Source organism: Limtongia smithiae (genome assembly GCF_038497785.1).
Source record: "Limtongia smithiae strain NRRL Y-17922 unplaced genomic scaffold V1518scaffold_5, whole genome shotgun sequence".
Classification (NCBI taxonomy): domain Eukaryota; kingdom Fungi; phylum Ascomycota; class Lipomycetes; order Lipomycetales; family Lipomycetaceae; genus Limtongia; species Limtongia smithiae.
Window position 1 is genome coordinate 501,569 of NW_027117626.1, and position 22,020 is coordinate 523,588.

The following is a 22,020-nucleotide window of genomic DNA, read 5'->3' on the forward strand; positions in this document are numbered from 1 at the left end:
AATCTTCTTCACCCCGCGACTCGTCGTCTGCCCCTGCGGCAGATCCTGTACTACGATTGGCTTCTCAAAGTGAATCGAGTGTGCCAACTTGATAAGCACCGCCTACTCGCTGCACTGTGCGCGCTGCCAGTACCAACAAATTTGGCTCTGTCCGACCACGGTACCTCTCGGCTTGCGCCGTTAGGCTCTGACTCTGCGGTCGGGTATCATCCGTGCGCATCCCTGGGCTGCAGTTGCACGTGCGAACTCGCCAGCGCTGCACTTTTAATACTTTGACCAGCTCCGACAGCTCCAGGCTCCTTGATTAAGCTAAGATTCGCTCGCTACAGTCCTGGTATGCGCTGATGCAGACTGCTGCGCGCAGGCACTACTTGGCGCAGGTGCAGAGAGGCGTGAAGTAAGGGGGGCGGAGGGGCGCATGCAGGTCGAAAGTCGGAGGTCCCTTTGACCAACAGATGGCTCGTAACAGGGACCAGCAACAAACGGAAGCCGCTGTCCGCACGATAAGAACCAAAATGCCCCGTAGAAACCCAATCCTCACAATACGCATGAAGGGGCGATCTCACGCATTGCTGTGATCACACCCGAAACAGTCATTCTCGAGATAGTTTAGCTGTGCCGTACTGCGGCCAGGCGAGAAAGCACAGCCGAAAGGTAAGGCGCGAACATGACATAATTTTGTGCGTTACCGCGAGACGGGGTTACTGCACAACCGGCCTGACCGAACTTCACACTACTTGGTAAGAGGACGCATGGCGGACCCGCACTTGTAGGTCTTAACTTGGATGACTAATTGCTCGCGCTCGTCCATCCATGACCCATGGTGCACAATACGCACGGCGCAGGCAAGGTTGCGAGCTCGAGCACTTCAGCCGTAGAAACTTCTGGTCAGAGGTGCCATCTGTGTGAACGTTTTGGCAAGTAGACGGTAGATGCCGCAAGTCCGTGTCGCGAAGTACCGGTTTCGCTTGGCTAACGAACTCACGTATCGGACAATAAGACGAGTCGAAAAGTAGCGACCCGGCCAGTAGAGATCCTCCCGCAGCCTCCTATCCCTCTGTCTTTTGTTCCGTGTCGACTTCAGACTGCATCACCGCGGATCCTGCCGTGCTACACCGACTGAGCTCTACCCTATGCGCTACCACAACCTATGTGTGCATTCATGCCATGTATCTCAATATTGAAAGGCCATTCGATCATTCCAGATTGACTCTAAGGAATACCTGTTCCCGTGGGCAGATTGTACTCTTGACAACCAGGTACCCTTCAGCACGACATAGCTCCATTCCCGGTATGACTACGAAGTGAAAGATACATGTACATGGATCTCTGCGTCATGATCATGCCAGACCCGCTCTATGCTCATCTGCAGTCGGAATGTCGCAGTCAACAACTAGCCCGCACGCACGCGACACGTCGGTCTCGCCAGGTGACAAGTTAGGGCATAGTTCGAACGTAGAGTCAACGCAACCACTCAACTATGGAATCACACTAGAATACTGGAAGAACTACTGGCCGGACGCAAACAGTCATGTTGCATATTAGGCTGCTCGTTCGACCATCGGCGCAATGCACATGTGAGGACATTCGGTGTTAAGCAGCGATCGCCCAGACTGCATAGAGAGCACAAATGCCTAAATGTTGAAGTAGCGCTGCCGACATCTTTAATTGAACGCAACTACGCCCGATTAGTCATTTAGAAATCTAGACCATGCTGAGCGGCTTCAAGTGTGAGAAGACTAGCTGGAAAAATCCGCTGCTAGCGGGACAAGGTTTCTCGGATCACGGGATGTCTGCGGGTGTGAGCCGGAGAGCGGACCTACATTATAATGGGTAGTGTCCCGCAGAGCTAGACGGTCCCACATGATAATTCTGCTCGTGGTGCCAGTACCATAATAGTAATCAGGGGCTCGACATTAGTGTCTCTTGACACGGTAACAAGCGATCAACTTTTGGGAACCCCCGCTGACACTTGACATTAATTAAACACAAGAATGAACATTTTAGCGACAAGATCACTATACGGCGGCAAGAGACGACTTCGAGAAGTGAGCGCTGACACTTCGAGATCGAGGCGAAGCAGACTCCGGCAATTAGCGGGCGCTTCTACTAGCATCGGGATAGGGTTACCGAGAGTCACGTGAGATGCTGTCGGCAAAATTGGACTTCTGCCGTTGCGAGCTACGTACGGTTGAAAATATATGCATGCGCTGGAACTCAGCAGTTTCGGCTTGAACCAGGCGTGGACATTAGAGAGCGGGTCAATTACAGACGACGCAGGCAGGCGCCGTGCCTGCGAGTCTTAGACCTGCGGAAGCGCCGGGGACGAGAACCAGCTGGCGGATGGCGGCATCCGGCGTTCCGCAGAGACCCGACGGAGGACGGCGCGCGGAGACGATAGAGTTTGACCACTGGCTGTGCGCCGCGCAAGAATGGGCTATTCCGAGAACTCTAAAGAACCCGTGAGAAGCCGTTGCCACCGGCATAAGTGCGGCGGTGCTGTGGCTGCGCGTCCGCCAATCCGAGGCCGGCATTTTGAACTTCGTAGTGTGTGCTCGGAAGCAACAAGTTTTTCTGAGCAGCGTAAGACGAAGAAGCCCTGCCCGACGCACGAAGCCACGAGCACCACAGAAAGCGGCCGCGCAGAACCGTCCGTCGCGTCTGTCGCCGCCGGTTTTCCTGTCCTGCGCTCCCGCGCCTTCCGCCTCGTCACCGTCGTCCCTCTCCACTGCCAGTCTCGTCGATGTAACTGTCTCCCTCGCCATGCCGGTCGCAACCAGATTCTCCCTGCTCGTCGCAGCATACCCCACCATCACGGCAGCGCTCCTGTTCGCCTTCCGGCGCCTGCAGCACCCGTTCCTGGAACGCCTCATGGCGCCACAGGCGCCTCTCTTCATGATCCGCCCTTCCTCCGCCGCACACAACGCCCTCGCCATTGCATCCACCAGCTCCTCCGCCGCTTATTCCTCCGCCGCCACGGCCGCGTCTGCATCTCCTTCTGCTTCCTCCAGCACGTCCTTTAACTACCTAGTCAGTTCGTCGTTCCATGCCAAAAACCGCGGTCCGCCACGGCGCGGCAAGGCGGCATCGTCCCGACCCGACTCCGGCGAGGACGCCTTCTTCATCTCGAGAATCCGGGACTCCGAGTCCGTCGCGCTCGGTGTCGTCGACGGTGTCGGCGGTTGGAACGAGATCGGTATTGACGCAACCGAGTTCTCGCACTCCCTCGCTGAGTCGATGGCCGATCTGGCTTCCCGGCTCGCCACGACAGGCTCCCAAGAGGAGTACGCAAGCAGCATCGTCTCCAAGTTTTCCTTCCCGCCGCTGGTGCTGCTAGACGCAGCCTACAATGCCATCAAAGCCGGCGGTAGGGTCAAGGCCGGCGGATCAACTGCCAGCGTCGGCGTCGCACACGCGAACGGAACTTTGCAGGCCGCGAACTTGGGCGATTCGGGATTCTTCATCTTCCGCGACGGTCACATTCACTACATGTCTGATCCTCAGACGCACTTCTTCAATGCCCCATATCAGCTCGCAATCATTCCGCAGCGAATTCTCGAGCAAAACGCCCGATTTGGCGGTAAGAACTTTGACGACAAGCCCAGCGATGCAAACCTATCCACGCACAAGCTGCGGCACGGCGACGTCGTCATCTTCGTGACCGATGGCGTTCTCGACAATGTCTCTCCCGCCGACTGTCTTCGCATCGTGTGCGAGGAGATGATCCGCGCAGGCAACTGGATCGTCGATCGTCGGTCTGGCGACATCAACGCGCTGTCCAACGACTTGCCGTACTCCGGTGTCGAGACGCTCGCGAAGCGACTCGTGCAGACCGCATTCAAGGCTAGCACCGATCCCAAGACCGATGGGCCTTTCGCCCGCGAAGCACAGCGACAGATGAAGGTATTGTACCGCGGCGGTAAGCCGGACGATATCACAGCCGTCGTCATGTTTGTGCAACAGCCGATTGCGCCAAAACCACAGGAGAAGCTATAGTCTCCACTGATACGAACTTGGTTATATATGGGCTGTTAAAAAGTGGGCTTTGGGAACACTGGGAGTTGACTACTACTACGATTAACTTATACTATCTACATGTCGACGGCGTTGTGTCTGGGTGATTTTTTTTTTTTGAAATGGCAATGCTGCTTCTGCGCGTTTTCTTTCGTTTCATTGCTGCTAATCTGTACATTTTTAACGCACATTCACTAGAGCCGGCCGTGGACAATAGGGCAAAGAAAGCTCGGGGTCATCGGCTCGAGAGCTCGCTGGCGGATGGTTCTGTATCATAGAATAAGAAACTTGAATATAACTAGTTGAACTAATCGAAGCGGATAGTCGTGGAGACAAATTGCATAGAAGACGAAGCCTAGCCGCCGGAAAGCCGCACAATACCGTCGTGCCTTAATCTCCCCAGCTTTGTCCTCGGTCCACACTGTCAGCAGTTTCTCGCCACTTCGTTCATCCTGCCGGCCCCGTCCTTTCAGACGCCTTTCCTTGTCGCATGCGGATACACCACTCGAGCCACATTCACGGTCCCATATCACGATCATGAATCTCAAGGACCGCCGGCGGCGTGGCGCAGCCCGCTCGTCGGGTCGGTACGACTCGTTCGCGCCCACGCGGCTCGCGATGCAGATCTGCATTCTGCAGTCGTTGTACTACGTGACCGCTGCCGCGCTGCTGCTGTTTACGTGCCTGGTGTCGGGTACGCCGTTTACACTGGAGCTGCTGCTCTCGTGGCGGGGTATCAGGATCGATAACACAATCGGGTGGACCATTTGTCTCGTGTGGTGTTTAAATTCGATTTTCAAGTAGGTTGACCGTGCTGTCTTTTGCGATCTAGAGATTAACTGGTTATAGTGTGTTATATCTCACCCTCTTCGTCGGTCGGAGTAAGCTCGTCTTTGACTTCGTCCTCACCATCCACGGCATCAACCTCGTCATTACATCCCTCTACACCGCCTCGTTCCCAATCAGCGTCATCTGGTGGCTGATGCAGATTATATCCATTTTCATCATGCTCTCCCTCGGCACCTGGACATCCCGGTGGCGTGAGCTCAGCGTGCTATACTTCCCTGCCACCACGTCGGCAACCATCACACAGCAACCACACACACCCACAGCAGCCTTCGCCGCGGGGGCTAGTCGTAATGACTCTGAATCCACACGACACAGCACGTCGACGACCACCGAGGAGTTCGAGATGGTCGATCAGACGCCGGATCTCGAAGCGCAGACAAACCAGTCCCTGCTTCAGAAATCCTAAGGCCCCTGTGTTTCTTGACATCTTGCTAAATAAGATTAGTTTGTTAATTACGGCGTTTGTGTTTCCTTCTCTCGCGACTCTGCATGTATTGCGTTTTCTCAATTTTCCGGCAGGCATTCTCAAGGGGGGTTACTCTAAAAACTTTCGTTCTATTCTGTACTACCTATGACACTCTAATGCAAACAAAAATCAAAAAACACTTATAATAATATATACATAAACTATTTTGGAGTGACGTTGAATTTCATCTGAACTCCCATGGCTGCCAATTCAACGTCGAGGTATCGCAGCACATACGGGATCGCGACTGTCGTCGTGTTGCTGCCGCCGGTGTATTGATTTCCTGCGCCATCTTCCCAAATCTGCTTGTTACTGCTCGTGGTTGTTGCCACCGCGTTACCGGCGGCGCTGCTAAGTCGCTTTGCGCATCGCAGACAGCGCACCTCGGCGAAGCTGCCGACAGAGGGCACGGTGGTAACCGCAGACAATAATAAACCGCAGTCACGGCATATGTTCGCCTGGGTGTAGTCACTGCAGTTCAGGAGACGATCCTGAAGCAAGAACGACGTTCCGTGAGCGATCAACGCGTCGCGCTCCATCTCGCCAATACGAATACCGCCGGACCGCTTACGGCCCTTGACTGGTTGCATCGTAAGACTGTTCACCGGGCCAGTCGAACGCACCTGGTACTTGTCGTTGACCATGTGACGCAGACGCTGGTAGTATACCACGCCGATGTAGATGTCCGCCTTGAACTCCTCGCCGGTGATGCCACTGTACATAGGCTCGTTGCCGTGGTAATTATACCCCGCGGCCGCGAGCTGCTTACCAAAGTGATCCGCCGCGATGTTCTCCTCGTTGAACTGGAACGGCGTCGAGTCTTGCGCAATGCCGTGCAGCGCCCCAGCCTTTCCCGCAAGACTCTCAACGAACATACCGATCGTCATGCGGGAGGGGAAAGCGTGCGGGTTGATGATGATATCCGGTTGCATGCCCGACTCGGTGAACGGCATGTCGACGGTCGGGTACTTTTGCGAGCACACACCTTTCTGCCCGTGACGCGAGGAAAACTTGTCGCCAATAACCGGTGACCGAGTGATGCGAAGCTTCACTGAGATTGATTGGAACTCCTTGTCCGCGTCGTCGCCAAGCAAACGCACTTCCTCAACAAACGCAGGCTCAGAAGATTTGTACGACATGACCTTTGTACGTCCCAGGTTCTCGTCGAAGTACGCAGCCATTGGATCGCCTTGCTCAAGCAGGACTCCGACAATCGGTAATCCGTCTGAGTCAATCTTCTCTCTCCACTCTTCTGGCCAGTCATCCGAACCGAATCCAAATCGTTGAGTTACAGGCTCACCGCGGCTCCGCTTCTCGCTAAGATCAATCTTCTCCACCTTAATAACCGTGCCGTATCCAAAGCCTCGCTCGTGCGCAGACTTGTTCAAGATCATTGCATCGTCCATATCATAGCCCGTGTACGAGATAACAGCAACTACTGCGTTCATGCCGTTGGGAAAGTTGTCCATGCCATAATCGTCGTAAAGCTTCGCCTTGACAACCGGAGTTTGCCCTGTCTGTAGGCGGTACAGCTTGTTGTCAGAGCGGTACCTTAGTGCGGTTCCGGGAGTGCCCATAGTCTGTTTACTCATCTGGCACTGGTACATATTTCGCGGCGACTGGTTGAAATCCGAAAACGGGGTCAAGTTAGCGAGTATTGATAAAATATTCGTCGGCGAGTACTCGACGTGGGTGTGCAATCCCGATGTGATCTCCTTCGGCGTACATGCGATATCCATGTAGACTTGCTCGAACGGGCCGACAATATCTTCCTTACCAAGTGGCAAGTACTTCACCGGTCGCAGCATACGCGCCTGTGAAGAGAACAAGAATAGACCAGGATACTGGCCACCATGAGAAGGCGGCACGAGCCCAATCTCAAGATCCTTATGAACACCATGCGACCCCTCAACCTTCCAAAACCGAAGTGAATCCGCTACCCGCTTCGCAGTCTTGTGCGAACACCATCCGATAATCGCGCCATCCAACTGCACGCAGCACACTTCCGGTCCTGACGAGTTGACAAGAGGCGAGCTCACGCCGAGACCTCTGACCAGTTCTGGAATGACAGACACGTCAACAGCTTCGGTGGAGATAATGCACTTGTGCGCAAGATGGTTCAGTAAACCGCAAGGCGATCCATCTGGCGTGTGCACGGGGCACAGGAAGCCCCAACTTTCTGGTAATAGCTTTCGCACGGTTGTTGTCTTCAGTTGCGCGAAGAAGGATCCACGATGCACCATCCGAAAATGGGAAATGAACCGATAGAAGTTGATCTTCTCAGCAACCACAGTGTACCCAGAGGCCTGTTGGAGATCAAGACCAGATTGTGACAACAAATTTCCAGTAGACAAAAAGTATTGCAGCTTAGTGCCGATGTTCTCGTTGATCCGGCTAAATACTTTCGAAATGTACTTTGAATCCGTAAAGTTCACAGGCTGGTTACGGCCGACATCACTTGTAATCTGTGCAGCGAACGAAAGCATGTACTCTTCGATCTTCTCCTTGATAACCATTCCGTAAAGAAATCCGCCGAGAAGAACCTCCTGATGCTGAGTGGCATCTGGATTGTCAGGAGCACAGTCGCCAGCGACTAGGGCGTAGAGCTTGCGAACCATGAAGAGCAGCAAGCGGAACTTGTCCTGGCCATTCTTTAAGTGCACCAGCACAACTCTGCGCAGAAACTCTTGCCCGACTTCGACGTCAGTCTTGTCAAGAGAAGCGCCCATGACCACGCGGAACTTGTCTCCAAGATGGGCAAGCGTTTCTTCCTTGGAATACAAGTTGTACACCTTGTAAGTTCGTAGAAGCAATTCAAGACGATCCGTCAAGAAACTGTTATGCGTGTCCTTGCCGACTATGCCGTCAAAAATCTCCTTATCGTTGGTACTCACTAATGCCTTCAAAATCATCATGAGTGGCACGAGGTATTCGTTCTTTCTCCAGGAGAATCTGAAAGTAACGTTTCCGTCGGTTAGATAGTGCAGGACGTTGGTCTGCGAAGTCTGGTCTGGTCGGACAGCACGGATCTGTATGCCAAACTGACTGTACGTGGCTCCTCTACTAGTGAACGACGGGCGCACGATAGCCATTGGGTGGTTTCGTCGCTGCACGATGAGCATGCGAATAATTTTTTCAATGCCGTTCACGATAAAATATCCGCCCAATTCCTCCGACTCTTCCTTACACTGGATCATTTCCAAAGGCGACAGCTTTTCGAGATGGCACCGGTTAGACTTGAGCATGATGGGGATATGTCCGGCTTCTCGGTTCTCGGATTGCAGGGGACCATCGTTCACTCGGTAGGTGAATTTTAGGATCATGCGCGCCCTATACGTGGCGTGTCGTTCACGGCACTGAATAAAGATTAGACATGAATATGTCAGCAATTGACAATAATGGTCGATATACCTCTGCCGGATATACACGTCTGTTGATGGAAGATTTGTCTCTAGTCGATAGAGTCGGCTTCAGAATTTGAACTGTGTCAACCCGGTCTGCCCGCACAATCAGTCTCGCTCCGCACTGCAAAACATATCACACAGCATACAAGTAATCTTGTTTCCTCGTCGCTCAGGATCATTGCTGTCGAAAACTGTCTTCTCGCCGATATCCTGCACTGCTCGGTCAAGCAATCCGTTTGTTGTTAGGGCGTTGAACGACCCAATATGTGGCGCCACGGCCTCCGCGAGCGCCGGAAACGCCGACTTGTCGGCCGGCGGATTTCGGAAGTATTTCTCCCGTTCGACGGTATTGAACGAGACCATGGCAACTGCTGTTGTCGGTGAGAGAGGGAAGAGGAGACTTCGTGATACGATCGTCGTTGGGAGTTCTCAAAAATTTTTGGCAAATAAGGTTTAGAGGACCGTGCGGCTCATTATGCCCTATCCCCGCGGCTCGGTTAACTCCACATTCGAGTGGCCACTGTAAAGACCGCCGTCACGGCGTGACCACCAAGACTCTCCGAGAGATTCTCTTTCTTCTACGCGGACGAGTAGATTACTATTACGACTTGGCGGTTACTGAATCTGCGGAATTAGGACATTTTCCTACGAAGAAACCGGCGGTCGAGCCTGTATCAATTTCGCGGGACTTGATTACACACCACGTTGTGACTTAGTTATCTCTCTCCCTGCGGGCCGGATAATTGCTCGTCACCATCTATTGACCGGCTTGATCGTGTTGAGTGTCCCTGCGTTATTCATCTTAATCTACAAGCTAAATCGGGTGCTCAGCTTCGCGAACGAACATGTCGTGTTGCAAACGAAAGAACAGCTATGACGGCAGCAGATTCGAGTCAAAGTTTCCCATCTACGACGGCGGCAGCACGAGAATCACACGAACGCGCACAATTACAAGCTGCCTATCTTGCTACAGAAGGAAAGTTAAATGCAACAAGGTGACGCCACAGTGCGCGCAGTGCGAAGCGCTGAATATCAAGTGCGAGTACAGAACTTCTGTTGTTGCAGACGCTCGGAAGCCTCGGCTAGAGGAGTCTAAGACGCCAGTGGTGAAGCTCGAAGAGCAAGAAGAGAAGATATTTGGTTTTCTTTCGGTGGATAAGTTTACTGGAGAGTCACGATATGCTACGCTGGCGCATTGGGGTGCCATGTTTGACGTACGTTAGTCTCAAGTTCTTATTGCTCGCGCAGAGTTACTGACGCTTTGGAATAGGAAATTGATGACATCCTGGATCATGGCTCGGCCAATAGCGTCTCGTCGACTAGCGACCACATGTACGAGCTCAGCAAATACTTACCGCCCCGGCGGGCTGCCGACGAGCTGTTCGACGAATACCTGCGACACGTTCAACCATTTGCACCCATGTTCGAACGGCGTGATATTATCCGACGGTACAAGGAATTCTGGGATACTTACCCTACCAGCAGTAGTTTATCACATTTTGCGTGTGTCATGTTTGCAGTGTTCTTCTTAGCCACGACAAGTAGAGCGGATCGCATAAAGTACGTTCCGGGAGAGAGTATTCTTCGAGACTCGAGCCCCTATGACACAGAAATAGCCATGTACCAGCACGGTGCCGAACTAGCACTCAAGATATGCGACTTTGCGAAACGGCCTTCTCTTCTGTGTTTGGTTGGCGCTTCTATGCTGCAAATTTGCGTCAGCCGGGTATATTCTGTCGATACAAACGGCGAAATTGCGCGCTTTGTCCGCGCAGCACAGCTGATGGGAATGCACCGTGATCCGTCGTTGTTTGCAAATATGCGGTTGGATCCTGTGGACTCGAGACTTCGACGAGCGGTGTGGTGGCATTTAATTTGTTTGGACGTAAATGGCTCCGTATGGCAAGGGCTGCCGTCGATCACACAGACTGATAACTACGATGTTCAGTTGCCGGAAGAGGATTTTGACTATGAAGAGGAAGTTCTCGCACAAGTACTTGCCAATGGAAAATATCTCGCCACAAGATGTTTGTCAAACCAGTTAAACGAAATCTACGGGATCAGTAAAATCAAGAACTCGACCTTTCAGAGGTTATCTTTGGAAGTCGAAGATTTCAGGAAAGACATGACGAATCGGATTGAGCGGATTTCAGCAATGACGTTTGCAACGCGGCACGCAGAAACCTCATTATCAGCCCTTCAAACTATTCAAAGACTGGCAATCAAGTATCTCAGCCTACTCTCATCGCGGGCATATATGATGCTATATCATCCAAACTTTGAAGGCTGGTCGTTCAACCGCGTCGACGTTGTCAAAGCCGCCATGAAAATGCTGCGACTTCATCTCGAGTACTCGAGGCTTCCTGATTGCCTTGAATTCCTGTGGTACGTCCGCCTGGCACAGCCATTACATGGCCTAAACATCGTTTTGCGGGACATCTGTCAGAATCCAAACGAGGCGATCAACGACCGCGACGAAGAAGAGTTACAACAAGACGGCGTCGATCCCCGTGTCCAACTCGTTGAAGAAACACTAGCGCGTGCGAGATTCATGCGTTCGAACGAGCTTTCTGAGTATGCTCGGTTACAATGGAACGCGATTTTTAGGATCCAGAATCTAATCTCGAAGAAGCTGCGGAATGATGAGAACACTGCTGGCATTTTTGAATGCAATGATGCGTCTTCTGCTTGCGCGTGCACGGTATCTTCGAGTGTCAGCGACACTTTGGTCGACGGAAGTGCGATGCAGATACAGCGGTTTATGACTCCATTGCAGGTGTCTTCCATGCCGCCAGGCGAAGATGATCTGAGTTTGTATCTGTTGGATATTGATTGGGCTCAATACGGCTTTGAGTAGGTGGCTTAAGTGTGGGTACATAATATCATGGGTTCTGCATTTAGTTAAGAGATAGAGACAAAGATTTCTTAGTCTCCAGGCTTATAGATTTGAGTGTCTCACGATGATCTAGAAGTTTTAGCCGCTTGCACCAGAATAATAATATACATATCGCAACTAACCGGAAGAACAACAGCCTTGGAAAAGTCCCACAAGTCGGCAAACGCGTCCTCGCGTAGAGTCGTCCACACCTCTTCAGCGGTCTTTGCACGGACAATGAGCAATGACCCGACTGCGCTCGGCAGCGTCGTCGCAGTGATGTCTGTGCCATCAGGAAAGAAGGGGCCGCCTAGCGCGAGCACGCCGGAGTCAATCAGTTCTTTGATGTGCGCGGCATGTTGGGATGCTTTTGCTGCGCGAGAACCGAGCTAAAATAATCGTCAGGGTTGGTGGGTTGCATATTCAAGCGAGAACAGACATACCGCTTCAGGCTTGTCGGGCAGGTAGACCATAAACGTGGGTAGAGCTTCCATTGTGAGCGGGCGGCGCACAAGACGCGAGGGGTATTCAAATCAAACCGGCGGCCGGCGCAAATATATAACCTGTACGAATAAAACAAAGATGGGGTATCATTTTGGCCTGCTTGGACTTTGAAGTCCAGTTCGCTGCGTTAATCGATGTGGGGCATGTGGAGAATCCGCCACGGAAATTCGGTACTTCATTTTTGGTGTATCCACGAAGAACAGCTATCGGCCAGAGACAACAAATATGAGAGATTGCTGACAAGATATCTTCTTGATAAGCCTGATCATCGGCTTGCTTACTTCAACCATGATTCGCCACGTCTTAGAGCGCTGGAGCGTGGGACGGTGAATCATTTTGTGGAGATGTTAAGCCGCGGCCGATGCGGCTCAGCAGTGAGCACCAATACATCCGCGACTTCCAGCTTCGCTAATGCGGCTAGCTACCTACTGTTAGATCTTAATTGTGTAGGAGAGATGTGTAAGTGACTAAACGATCCCGATGGTTTGGAAGAGGGGCCGGCCGACTAAGAAGTGGAACGAAGAAGTTTTCGATAAAGCTCGCCGCATGAGCTTTCATGGAAATGCGGCGCAAACAATGGAAACGCTTCCGCTCCAATGCACATTGCAACATGCGTACACGCCTGCTTTCACGCCGTACAGATTATCAGGAATACTCACCGAAGCAAATCGACATACAGCCAAATGCTCGCCGAAGACGGGATCTGCCGAGTTGCGGCTACCGTTATGCGTAGAGCGTACCTGCACCAGCTCGCGTTGATATTGTGCTGCTTAGTATTGTTCTTCCCCTAACAGGCTGCAGATCAATATAAAGTACGCAATGCGGGATCCTTATTTTGGTATGACACAGATACCGCCGGCGCGTCAAGAAATACAAAGCAATGGAGGCGGCAAGGGTCGTGAGTCGACCGCTAAGTATGTGAGCTAGAGCATCTGTGTGACTGTTCAGTCGAGAGACTGACGTGAGAATAGGTCATGTAGAGCAGTTCTATATGGCACTCGGAAAGCTGAATTTTTACCAAGCAGTGCTTGTGTGGATTGACTTTGATCTCCCAGTGGACAAGGACGGACTGTATGCTGCCGTGTTGGATGTCATGTCCAAGAACCCGGCATTATGTGTTCATGTCCAAAACAGTCACACGAGCGTGCCGACATTGGAGCTGCTTAAGGAAATCAATCTAGATGATATCGTCGAATTTCAAACGAACGATGGCGAATTTGACTCGTTCTTGACATCCGCGCTGACATTCTGCTTCGACTACAACGAATCAAATGTACCTCTTTGGAAGTTGATAGTCGTGAATCAAACGAAAATCGTGTTGTTATTTGATCATATGGTGATAGACGGCACAGCAGCTATGCTCACATTGACGTCTATAGCCTGGGGTATGAAATCTCAAGCCAATGACACACCAGCGACGAGTATTATGACGACTAACGAAACCATGAGCGTGCAACCAGCCATCGAACAGCTTGCAAATGTCGGCCCGTCGTTGAGATTCATGGTTGGTCTAGTTTACGAGGGACTGCGCTCTAAAATACCTATACTGAATTGGTATCCAAAGCGCGACGCGAAGTTGTTTGGTACGGTTAGGAGTCCGGCGAGCAATGCATTTGTGAAAATCAGAGTAGTGAGCAAAGAACGCGCAAATGCATTGCTGAAAGCTTGCAGAGCACACGATACGACGTTGACCCCGTTGTTGTCGGTTCTGTTGTTTGCTGCCATGTCAGTAACGTATCCGCAAGCTGATGGATTCAAGCTGTGCGTGCCGATCAACGCTCGCAGATTCATGGATGAGGCAAACCAAGCAGACAACTTAATGGGCTCATACGTGTTTCAGGTTGATCGCGTTTTCCCTTCTCTCGCAAAGACTGAGTTTTCATGGACTGTCGTCGCCTCCTTCGGCAAGACTCTGAAAGACGGTACAAACCTAAGCGCGGGAAACCCGCTCGGCGCATTGAAATATCTAGACGGCAAATACGAATCATGGTTGTCAAGCCAAATCGGGCAAGACAGAACCGAGGACTTGGAACTGTCTAATATAGGTGCTGTTAGTTGTCCCGAATGGGTGACAGGTGTGGGATTCGCGCAGCCGCTTGGGGTTATGCAGGCTGCGTTGCAGATGACCGTTGTGGGAGTCTTGGGCGGCGGCGTAACAATTACGATGACAGGAGCAGATGCCGTTTTGGGCGAGGGCAAAGGTGAGATGATATGGGATGCATTTTTGAGGAGTCTTGATGGTGTTGCGGAGTAATCAAACTGAAGGCACGCGGACGTGTTGAACTGACGAAACACGTGGCGTTGACAGCCGCACGCAATCAGTGACACGAGCCCCTTCTTCCCAAGAGCATTCGCGCGGCTCGCCACCGTCCCTAAACAGCAGGCGCACACGCCCGGCCCTGAGAAATCCCGAACCGCCCGTCCGCGTGCCTGAGTGGGCTGGTGGCGACGGCAGAGCAAGTTGTGTAGCGGCGCGGTGGCCAAACTCCAAAGGAAATGACAGCCAATGCAGAATTGCGCGGCGGTTGGTAATGCGAGCAAAGGCACGCGACGTGGTCATGCGCGCGCCGCGTCCCCGGTGTACTGCTCGAGCACCTTGCAGCCCGTCTCCCGCATGCTACTATAAGTGCACGCCACCCCGCACTTCTCCACTTCACACTGTCCTCCCCCGCTCTGCTCGTATATATAGACCTCCAAGCGCAACCTTCGCGCTTTTGGGCCCACGGCTTCTCCAATCAAGTACCTCCTCGCTGCCTCTCGCACCGTGCGCGCCCACGCCATGACATTTGCCTCCCCCTCCTCCGTCCGGCAGTCTAGCAGCGACAGCAGCAGCAACAGCAAGGGTACCGCCACCGCCGTCGCCGCGGTGCAGCCCATTTCAATTGGCACGAATCCCGTTGGAAACGCGACAAACAACATCATATGCACCCCCGCGCTCACGCCAGACCCTGACGCGGCGCTGAGGTTGTGCACCGGCAATGTCAGCGCCACCGGTGCGAGCCCGCTGCGCGACACGTCCGCGTACTTCCCGCCGTCGGCGGCTATTGCGCGGGACGCACTGCGGTCGCCATTGTCGCCGCTGCCAGCCCCGTACACTAAGTCGTTGCCCGAGTTCCCGGCGGCGGCGACTGCTGCTGCGGTCGCCACACAGCAGCAGCAATTCGCCGACTTTGCGAAGGACCTCACATGGGACAAGACAATTGAACGCATTATCAAGGGAATTGTCTCGATCAAAGCGTCCGCCGTGCGCGCGTTCGACACCGAGGGCGCTGGCGACTACACCGCCACAGGCTTCGTGGTCGACAAGAAGCGCGGAATCATCCTTTCCAACCGCCATGTCGTGAATCCCGCGCCCATAATCGCGACGGCTGTGTTTGTTAATTACGAGGAAGTCCCGCTGCGTCCCATCTACCGCGATCCTGTGCATGATTTTGGGTTCTTTCAGTACGACCCCGAACGCGTCAAGTTCCTCGACGTTGAGGAGATTGACCTCCGCCCCGACCTTGCGCGAGTGGGGTTATCAATTAAAGTCGTCGGAAATGATTCTGGCGAGAAACTGAGCATTCTCGGCAGCACGCTCGCACGCCTTGACCGCGCTGCGCCGCGATACGGCGACGACGTGTACGAGGACTTCAACACGTTTTACTACCAGGCGGCGACAGGCACTTCCGGCGGGTCGTCAGGCTCACCGGTGCTCAACATTTCGGGACAGGCTATTGCGCTCAACTCCGGTGGCTCGAAGCGGTCTGCGTCGTCATTTTACCTGCCGCTTGACCGAGTCGTCCGCGCGCTCTCGTGTATTCAGTCTGGCGCGCGAATTACACGCGGCACGATGCAGGCTGAGTTTGTGCACAAGTCCTACGACGAGCTGCGCCGACTCGGACTGAGTTGCGAGGCCGAGGCGCTGTGCCGTGAGCGGAGTCCTGGGTCGAATGGATTACTGACCGTCGCGAGGGTGTTGCCTGGCGGACCCGCATATGGAAAACTCGAGCCTGGCGATATGCTGTTTGCGTGTGATGGAGTTATTTTGGACGACTTTCTTTTACTGTTCGCTATTCTTGACGAGCGAATTGAGCAGCCGGTTCGGTTGTCTTTTTATCGCGGCAAGACAAGTTTAGAGACCGATATCACTGTTCAAGACTTACACTCGATTACGCCGGACAGATTCGCGGAGATCGGCGGTGGCATTTTCCATGACCTATCATACCAGCAGGCACGGTCGTACGGCATGCCAGTGAAAGACCAAGGCGTATACGTGGCGCTGTCGGGCATGCTGAACTGGTCCGCACTCACACGGAACTTCTTGGTGACTTCGCTGAACAACAAGCCGACGCCAAACCTCGACACGTTTTTGGATATTGTCGCGAAGGTCCCTGACGGCACTCGCGTGCCGATCCGACACAAGGAGCTCGGCCAGGTGCGCGAGACCACGGGGCTCGTGCAGATTGATCGCCACTTCCATCTTGATCATTTATTTGTTCGGAACGACAAGACAGGCGTCTGGGATCGCACGTCGCTGTTCCCAACGGCCGAGGCAGGCGCGCTTCCAGTAGCACGACAGCAGGCGATTTCTTACGCAGTCGAGGATGAGGAAGATGACGCCGCGCCGATCGAAGCTGGATCGCTTGATATGCTGAAGCAGGGATTAATGTACGTGAACACACGTCTGCCGTTCAGTGTGAACGGGTACACCTCCTCGCGGCCTTACTTTGGCGTCGGCACTCTGGTTTCGATTGAAAACGATATCCCGATTGTGGTCTGCGACCGCGCGGCCGTACCATCGGTCTTTGTCGACATCCGCTTGACAATTCAACACCACGCCGTGACAGGCCGCGTGCTTGCGCTTGACCGCCTAGCATACTTGACGTTTGACATGGCTGCGCTGCCGCCGCATATCAAGCTGACTGTTCCCGAATTCGACGCCTGCACGTCATTGAAGGTGAAAGACAAGGTCACGGTGCTTGGACTCGATTCGTCGCACTCGTTTGTTGAAAAGGAGACGTCGGTGGTTTCGTTCGCGGATGTCGGGACGACAAAGTGCAATCCGCCGCGGTTCCGATTGATTAACGTCGAAGGAATTTCGCTGGCGGACAGTGTCGCGTGCGACGGCGGTATCATCGTGACCAAGCACAGTTCTAAGACCGAGGAGAGCGCAAGTGATGAGACGGCGAAGGAGCGCTTCAAAATCATCGCATTCTGGCTTAACGCATCCTCACAGAACTCGTCAGGTACTGACACGTTCTGGGCCACGGGTATGTACTACAGCGTCTACGTGAAGCCGATGGTCGCACACATCAACAGGAGTCTCCGCGAGTCCGGCACGCTTTCAAGCGCGACGTCAGCGCTGCACAGCAATGCTCTTCCAAAGACACGCACTTTCAACGTCGAGTGCGGCGATGTTTCCTTGTCGTCAGCAGCCGGACTGGGTTTGAGCCCGATGCGGATCAGGCAGTTTTCGCGACTCGCGAAGCGCGAAATGAACTCCAATACGGTGCAGTTAATCAACATCTACGACAAGTTCCCACACCACGATATTGCGACGAACAACGCGAACGATTTGATTCCCGGCGACATTCTTCTCGAGATCGATGGCGAGCTTGTTCTGCGCCTGCTTGATGTCGAGCGGCATCTGCAGGACGAAACCAAGGAGTCCTACGAGTTTGTAATTCTGCGCGAGGGATTAGAGAAGAAGGTGACCATGCGACCGCTACTTGACATGTCGAGCGGTGCCATAAAGCCGCTGATGGTGCAGTGGAACGGCGCATTCATCCACGAAACATTTTCGGAGGCGATCGAGCAAGTCGCGCACCGCACGCGCAACGTACCGCTCTCAGGGGGCGTGTACGTGGGCTCGGTCTCGTTCGGCGCGCCGGCACTGAACAACATCCGACCTGCACAGTGGATCATCGAGGTGGACGGTGTCAAGGTCGAGAGTATCGACCAGTTCATCGGCCTCGTGAAGCAGCACAAGTGGCGGGACGGGGAGTTTGTGCGCGTGAAACAGGTTAACAGGAAGGACGTGACCAGCGTGGTCAGCGTTCAGGTGAATGAGAGGTACTGGCCAACGCGATGCCTTGAGCGCGCCGAGAACGGGACGTGGGTGCACAAGGTGGTTTAGAGGTGTATAAATTTTGGGAGGGATAGTGGGGCATGACGATAGCATGGGCGGCCATCCGAGGCCGCGGAGTTGTGGGATTAGTTTTGGGATTGTGAATGTTTTGGGCCTAGACGTGAATAGAGAACTTCATGTTGTGTGGGGTGCCGGTGGAGTGCAGGACCGTTATTGGCCGGCCAGCTCCACCGGAAGCAAAGTGCCGACTCGTCGGGCCGCCCACGCAGCCTGCGCCGAGGCGCACCCCCGCATTCATGGGGTTAGGGCTTAACCCCGCCGAACCGCGGTCGACCCCGCATCGATCGTGCACCCGACCACCGCGTCGATCTATATATACTCCCCGTCCCCATCGCCCCTTCTACCCCCTCATGCCCGCCAAAATGCCTGTCTGCACCAACCTCCCCCGCATCGCCGCGGCCGTGGTCCGCCGTCCCGCCGTCTCCCGCGCCTGCGTCCGCGCGACTGCGGCGCGCGCGCTGTCCTCCACCACCCCCCGCGCCGCCGCGACCGGCTCGCTCCTCGCATTCGATGAGGACGTCGACATGTTCCGTTCCGTCGTGTCGCGCTTCAACGCCGATGTCGTCGCGCCGCTCGTGTCTAAGATGGACGAGGAAGAGAAAATGGCGCCGGAGGTCATCAAGGCTATGTTCGAGACTGGTCTAATGGCGGTCGAGACACCGGAGGAGCTTGGTGGCGCCGGCGCATCATTCACGGCCGCGGTCGCGATCGTGGAGGAGCTTGCGCGCTGCGATCCCGCGGTGTCGGTGCTCAACGACGTGCACAACACGTTACTCAGCACGTGCGTGCGCAAGTGGGGGTCCGACTACATCCGCGAGACGTACCTGCCGCAGCTTGCGACCTCAAAGCTCGGCGCCTTCGCGCTGTCGGAGCCGTCTGCCGGTTCGGACGCGTTCGCGCTCAAGACACGCGCACGCAAGCTGCCGGACGGTGATTTTGTGCTTACTGGTGGCAAGATGTGGATCACAAACGGCGCGGAGGCGGATATTTTCGTCGTGTTTGCCAACGCTGAGCCCGAGCAGGGTTACCGCGGCATCACCGCATTCGTGGTCGAGAAAGACTGGGGCGTTAAGCTCGTCAAGAAGGAGCACAAACTCGGCATCCGCGCATCTTCTACCGCGGTGCTCGCTCTCGACGAAGTGCACGTCCCCGCCAAGAACATTCTCGGCCATTACGGCAAGGGCTACAAGATCGCGATCGAGTGCCTCAACGAGGGCCGTATCGGCATCGCCGCGCAGATGACGGGTATCGCCATGGGCGCGTTCGACCGCGCGGTTTCCTACGTCACCAACGACCGCAAGCAGTTTGGTCAGTACGTCGGCGAATTCCAGGGCATGCAGTTCCAGATCGCGCAGGTCGCGACCGAGATCGAGGCCGCGCGCCTCTTGCTCTTCAACGCCGCACGCATCAAGGACAACGGCGGCGATTTTGTCCAGGAAGCAGCCATGGCCAAGCTGTACGCCTCACAGGTCGCTGAGCATGCCTCCTCCAAGGCTGTCGAGTGGATGGGCGGTGTTGGCTTCACCCGCGAAGAATCCGTCGAGAAGTTCTATCGCGACGCAAAGATCGGCTCAATCTACGAAGGCACCTCTAACATCCAGCTCCTCACCATCGCCAAGAACATCCAGAAGAAGTACGCCTCCAGCTCGAGATAAAGCTATTTTCATGTTTTTTTGTTATTTCATGCCGCTCCTTGTGTCACTACAGAGTCAAGAAAACTCCACAGCATCCTTCAATGAAACTTCCTTGTTAATACAAAAGTATTTCTCTCTCCAAGATAGCATCAAAAAAGCCAAGAAGCGATGTCTTATATGTTAACAAGTCCTGTTTCATTATAGTTATATTGTTGCACCATAATCCCCCCGCAAGAAAAAAACAACCTGCAAAAAAAAGAAAATTCACCGGTAAAAAAAAAGTTCCCAGAAAAGTACAACAATAACCACACTAAGCAGCAAATCTGCCGCTATTCCTCTAAATGAGTGATGAGTAACTCAACCGCACATTTAAGCAGTCAGGCCGTAGTTGCCAGAGATCCACTGCTGAACCATCTCCCAGGCAGACTCAGGCTGGTCGTAAGGCGTCATGTGGCCGGCCTCGAACACACGAGCAAAAGTGAACTTGCCAGCGTTCTGGACAGTGCCGATCTTCTTGTCGCCGAGGAACCAGTCGTTAACGGCGGCGGACTGGAACTCCTTAGCACCGGACCACTCAAGAGCGTTGGTCCAACCCTGGTTGCCTAGCCAGTTGCAGATGAAGTCCTTGTCACCAGCATAGATCAGAACGGGGACACCAGCCTCGAGGAGGTGGGACACGGCATAGTGGTAGGGCTTCATCCAGTCACCGTTGAACAGGAAGTTGCGGTTGATGTCGAAGTTGCAGGACTCGAAGAGGTCGACCTCGGCGCCGACAGCGGACTTGACGTCCTCAGAGTTCAGATAGCTAGAGATCCAGCCCATCTGGGGGTAGCACAGGTTCTCGGAATCCTCGCACTCGCCACGAATGTCGTAGACATTCTTGCCGGTGCGCTGGTACGGGCCCATCATGGCGTTGTTACAGTAGATCGAAGCGGGAACGCACGACCAGACGGACTCAGAGGTGTAGCAGTTCTGAATCATGCTCTCGCAGCGGGGAAGGGCATCCTCCATCTTGGCGCACTCCTGCTCGGTGAGGACAGACTCAGCACCACCTTGGCCGCAGGCCATGGGCTCGTAGTACTTGTACTGGGTGAGGCCATCGGTAAGACCGTTGCCGATCAGGACCGAGGTCAGGTCGAAATTGCGGTCTTTGTGGGAGAGGATCTCGGCGGCGAAGACGGGAATGTAGTGGCCAGCATAGGACTCGCCGGCGATGTGGAAGGGAAGCTTGGCGTACTCGGGGAACTGCTTGAAGAAGAGCGACAGCAGCGCGTAGACGTCCTTACCGGCCGCGACGGTAGAGGAGACCGATTGGGAGGAGTAGGAGTAGCCGACATTCACCGGCTGGTCGAGGAAGATCACCGACGCGTTCTGGTTCCACGAGTTGGGGTTGTAAATGAGCTTGCCCTCGGAATTGACGGAAGACGGACCGAGCTCAAAAAAAAGACCGGTCATGGAGGAACAGCCAGGGCCGCCGTTGAGCCAGAGAATGACGGGGTCGGTTGCCGGGTCGTTGCGCGACTCGAAAAACCCTAACCATATTAGCATGAGCACATTTCAGACCGCGATAAAACAACATACAGTAGAAGAAGTGCTTGTCCTCCTCCTCGACATCCAGGTAGCCAGAGTATTGCTTTACGGAGTCAACGCCGAGGTCGATCGGCTTCTTGACGCGAAGCGCGTGGCCGGGCAGGTCGGCCTGGGACACGAGGAAGTCGTAGTCGGAGTCAGCACGCTTGGTAGCCGGCTTGGGCTCCGTGAGGAAGGTGAGCTTGCTCACGACCTCGGGGAAGTCGCGCTCCATCTCAGCCCAGACATTCGCGGTCTCGGGAGTGATCTGGGAGGTCATGGAGTCTCCCAGGACCTTGATGGCCTCGCCGAGGGCGGAGGACATCTTGATGCCTGAGGCGGCAGCATCATTCGCGGCGGGCTTGCCCACCTTGAAGACGGACTGCTCGGCCGAGACGGCAAGCGCGGAGACAAGGGAGACGAGGATGGAGGCCTTCATCGTGACTATGAAGGTGCGGATAGGGAACGAAGGTGGAAGGAGAGAGAGGAGAGGATCGCCCGTAAGAGTGGCGATGATGATTTGATAGCTGCGACGCCGCCGGGTCCAGCTATGACTCGGGTTTGCGCTAATCCAT

The 22,020-nt window shown here is 54.2% G+C and overlaps 9 protein-coding genes across 9 annotated transcripts; 6 read left to right on the forward strand and 3 right to left on the reverse strand.

Annotated features, from left to right (window-relative positions):
* Positions 1-2,558: 2,558 nt before the first annotated feature.
* V1518DRAFT_416085 (phosphatase 2C-like domain-containing protein) lies at positions 2,559-4,325 on the forward strand. The gene has a single exon (XM_066903965.1). The coding sequence runs from the start codon at positions 2,764-2,766 to the stop codon at positions 3,994-3,996; it is 1,233 nt and encodes a 410-aa protein (XP_066759863.1). The 5' UTR covers positions 2,559-2,763; the 3' UTR covers positions 3,997-4,325.
* Positions 4,326-4,328: 3 nt separating this feature from the next.
* V1518DRAFT_416086 (integral membrane protein S linking to the trans Golgi network-domain-containing protein) lies at positions 4,329-5,483 on the forward strand. Its single transcript, XM_066903966.1, has 2 exons — positions 4,329-4,814; positions 4,864-5,483. Exons 1-2 carry the CDS (start codon positions 4,552-4,554, stop codon positions 5,267-5,269), a joined length of 669 nt encoding a protein of 222 aa, XP_066759864.1. The 5' UTR covers positions 4,329-4,551; the 3' UTR covers positions 5,270-5,483.
* Positions 5,404-9,127, reverse strand: V1518DRAFT_416088 (uncharacterized protein). The gene is made up of 3 exons (XM_066903967.1): positions 8,880-9,127; positions 8,741-8,826; positions 5,404-8,685 (listed from the first exon to the last, which is right to left on the reverse strand). Exons 1-3 carry the CDS (start codon positions 9,094-9,096, stop codon positions 5,491-5,493), a joined length of 3,498 nt encoding a protein of 1,165 aa, XP_066759865.1. The 5' UTR covers positions 9,097-9,127; the 3' UTR covers positions 5,404-5,490.
* A 121-nt stretch (positions 9,128-9,248) lies between these two features.
* Positions 9,249-11,750, forward strand: V1518DRAFT_455633 (uncharacterized protein). The gene is made up of 2 exons (XM_066906553.1): positions 9,249-9,947; positions 10,004-11,750. The coding sequence occupies exons 1-2, from the start codon at positions 9,579-9,581 to the stop codon at positions 11,588-11,590; spliced, it is 1,956 nt and encodes a 651-aa protein (XP_066759866.1). The 5' UTR covers positions 9,249-9,578; the 3' UTR covers positions 11,591-11,750.
* Positions 11,640-12,347, reverse strand: V1518DRAFT_259917 (uncharacterized protein). Its single transcript, XM_066901013.1, has 2 exons — positions 12,052-12,347; positions 11,640-11,997 (listed from the first exon to the last, which is right to left on the reverse strand). Exons 1-2 carry the CDS (start codon positions 12,100-12,102, stop codon positions 11,689-11,691), a joined length of 360 nt encoding a protein of 119 aa, XP_066759867.1. The 5' UTR covers positions 12,103-12,347; the 3' UTR covers positions 11,640-11,688.
* Positions 12,348-12,510: 163 nt separating this feature from the next.
* On the forward strand, positions 12,511-14,460 carry V1518DRAFT_416095 (alcohol acetyltransferase). Its single transcript, XM_066903968.1, has 2 exons — positions 12,511-13,026; positions 13,084-14,460. Exons 1-2 carry the CDS (start codon positions 12,993-12,995, stop codon positions 14,364-14,366), a joined length of 1,317 nt encoding a protein of 438 aa, XP_066759868.1. The 5' UTR covers positions 12,511-12,992; the 3' UTR covers positions 14,367-14,460.
* A 13-nt stretch (positions 14,461-14,473) lies between these two features.
* V1518DRAFT_416099 (uncharacterized protein) lies at positions 14,474-18,366 on the forward strand. The gene has a single exon (XM_066903969.1). It carries the CDS (start codon positions 14,892-14,894, stop codon positions 18,228-18,230), a length of 3,339 nt encoding a protein of 1,112 aa, XP_066759869.1. The 5' UTR covers positions 14,474-14,891; the 3' UTR covers positions 18,231-18,366.
* Positions 18,367-18,550: 184 nt separating this feature from the next.
* V1518DRAFT_416100 (acyl-CoA dehydrogenase/oxidase) lies at positions 18,551-20,011 on the forward strand. The gene has a single exon (XM_066903970.1). The coding sequence runs from the start codon at positions 18,593-18,595 to the stop codon at positions 19,895-19,897; it is 1,305 nt and encodes a 434-aa protein (XP_066759870.1). The 5' UTR covers positions 18,551-18,592; the 3' UTR covers positions 19,898-20,011.
* Positions 19,899-21,917, reverse strand: V1518DRAFT_416101 (Alpha/Beta hydrolase protein). The gene is made up of 2 exons (XM_066903971.1): positions 21,458-21,917; positions 19,899-21,408 (listed from the first exon to the last, which is right to left on the reverse strand). The coding sequence occupies exons 1-2, from the start codon at positions 21,882-21,884 to the stop codon at positions 20,246-20,248; spliced, it is 1,590 nt and encodes a 529-aa protein (XP_066759871.1). The 5' UTR covers positions 21,885-21,917; the 3' UTR covers positions 19,899-20,245.
* Positions 21,918-22,020: the final 103 nt, after the last annotated feature.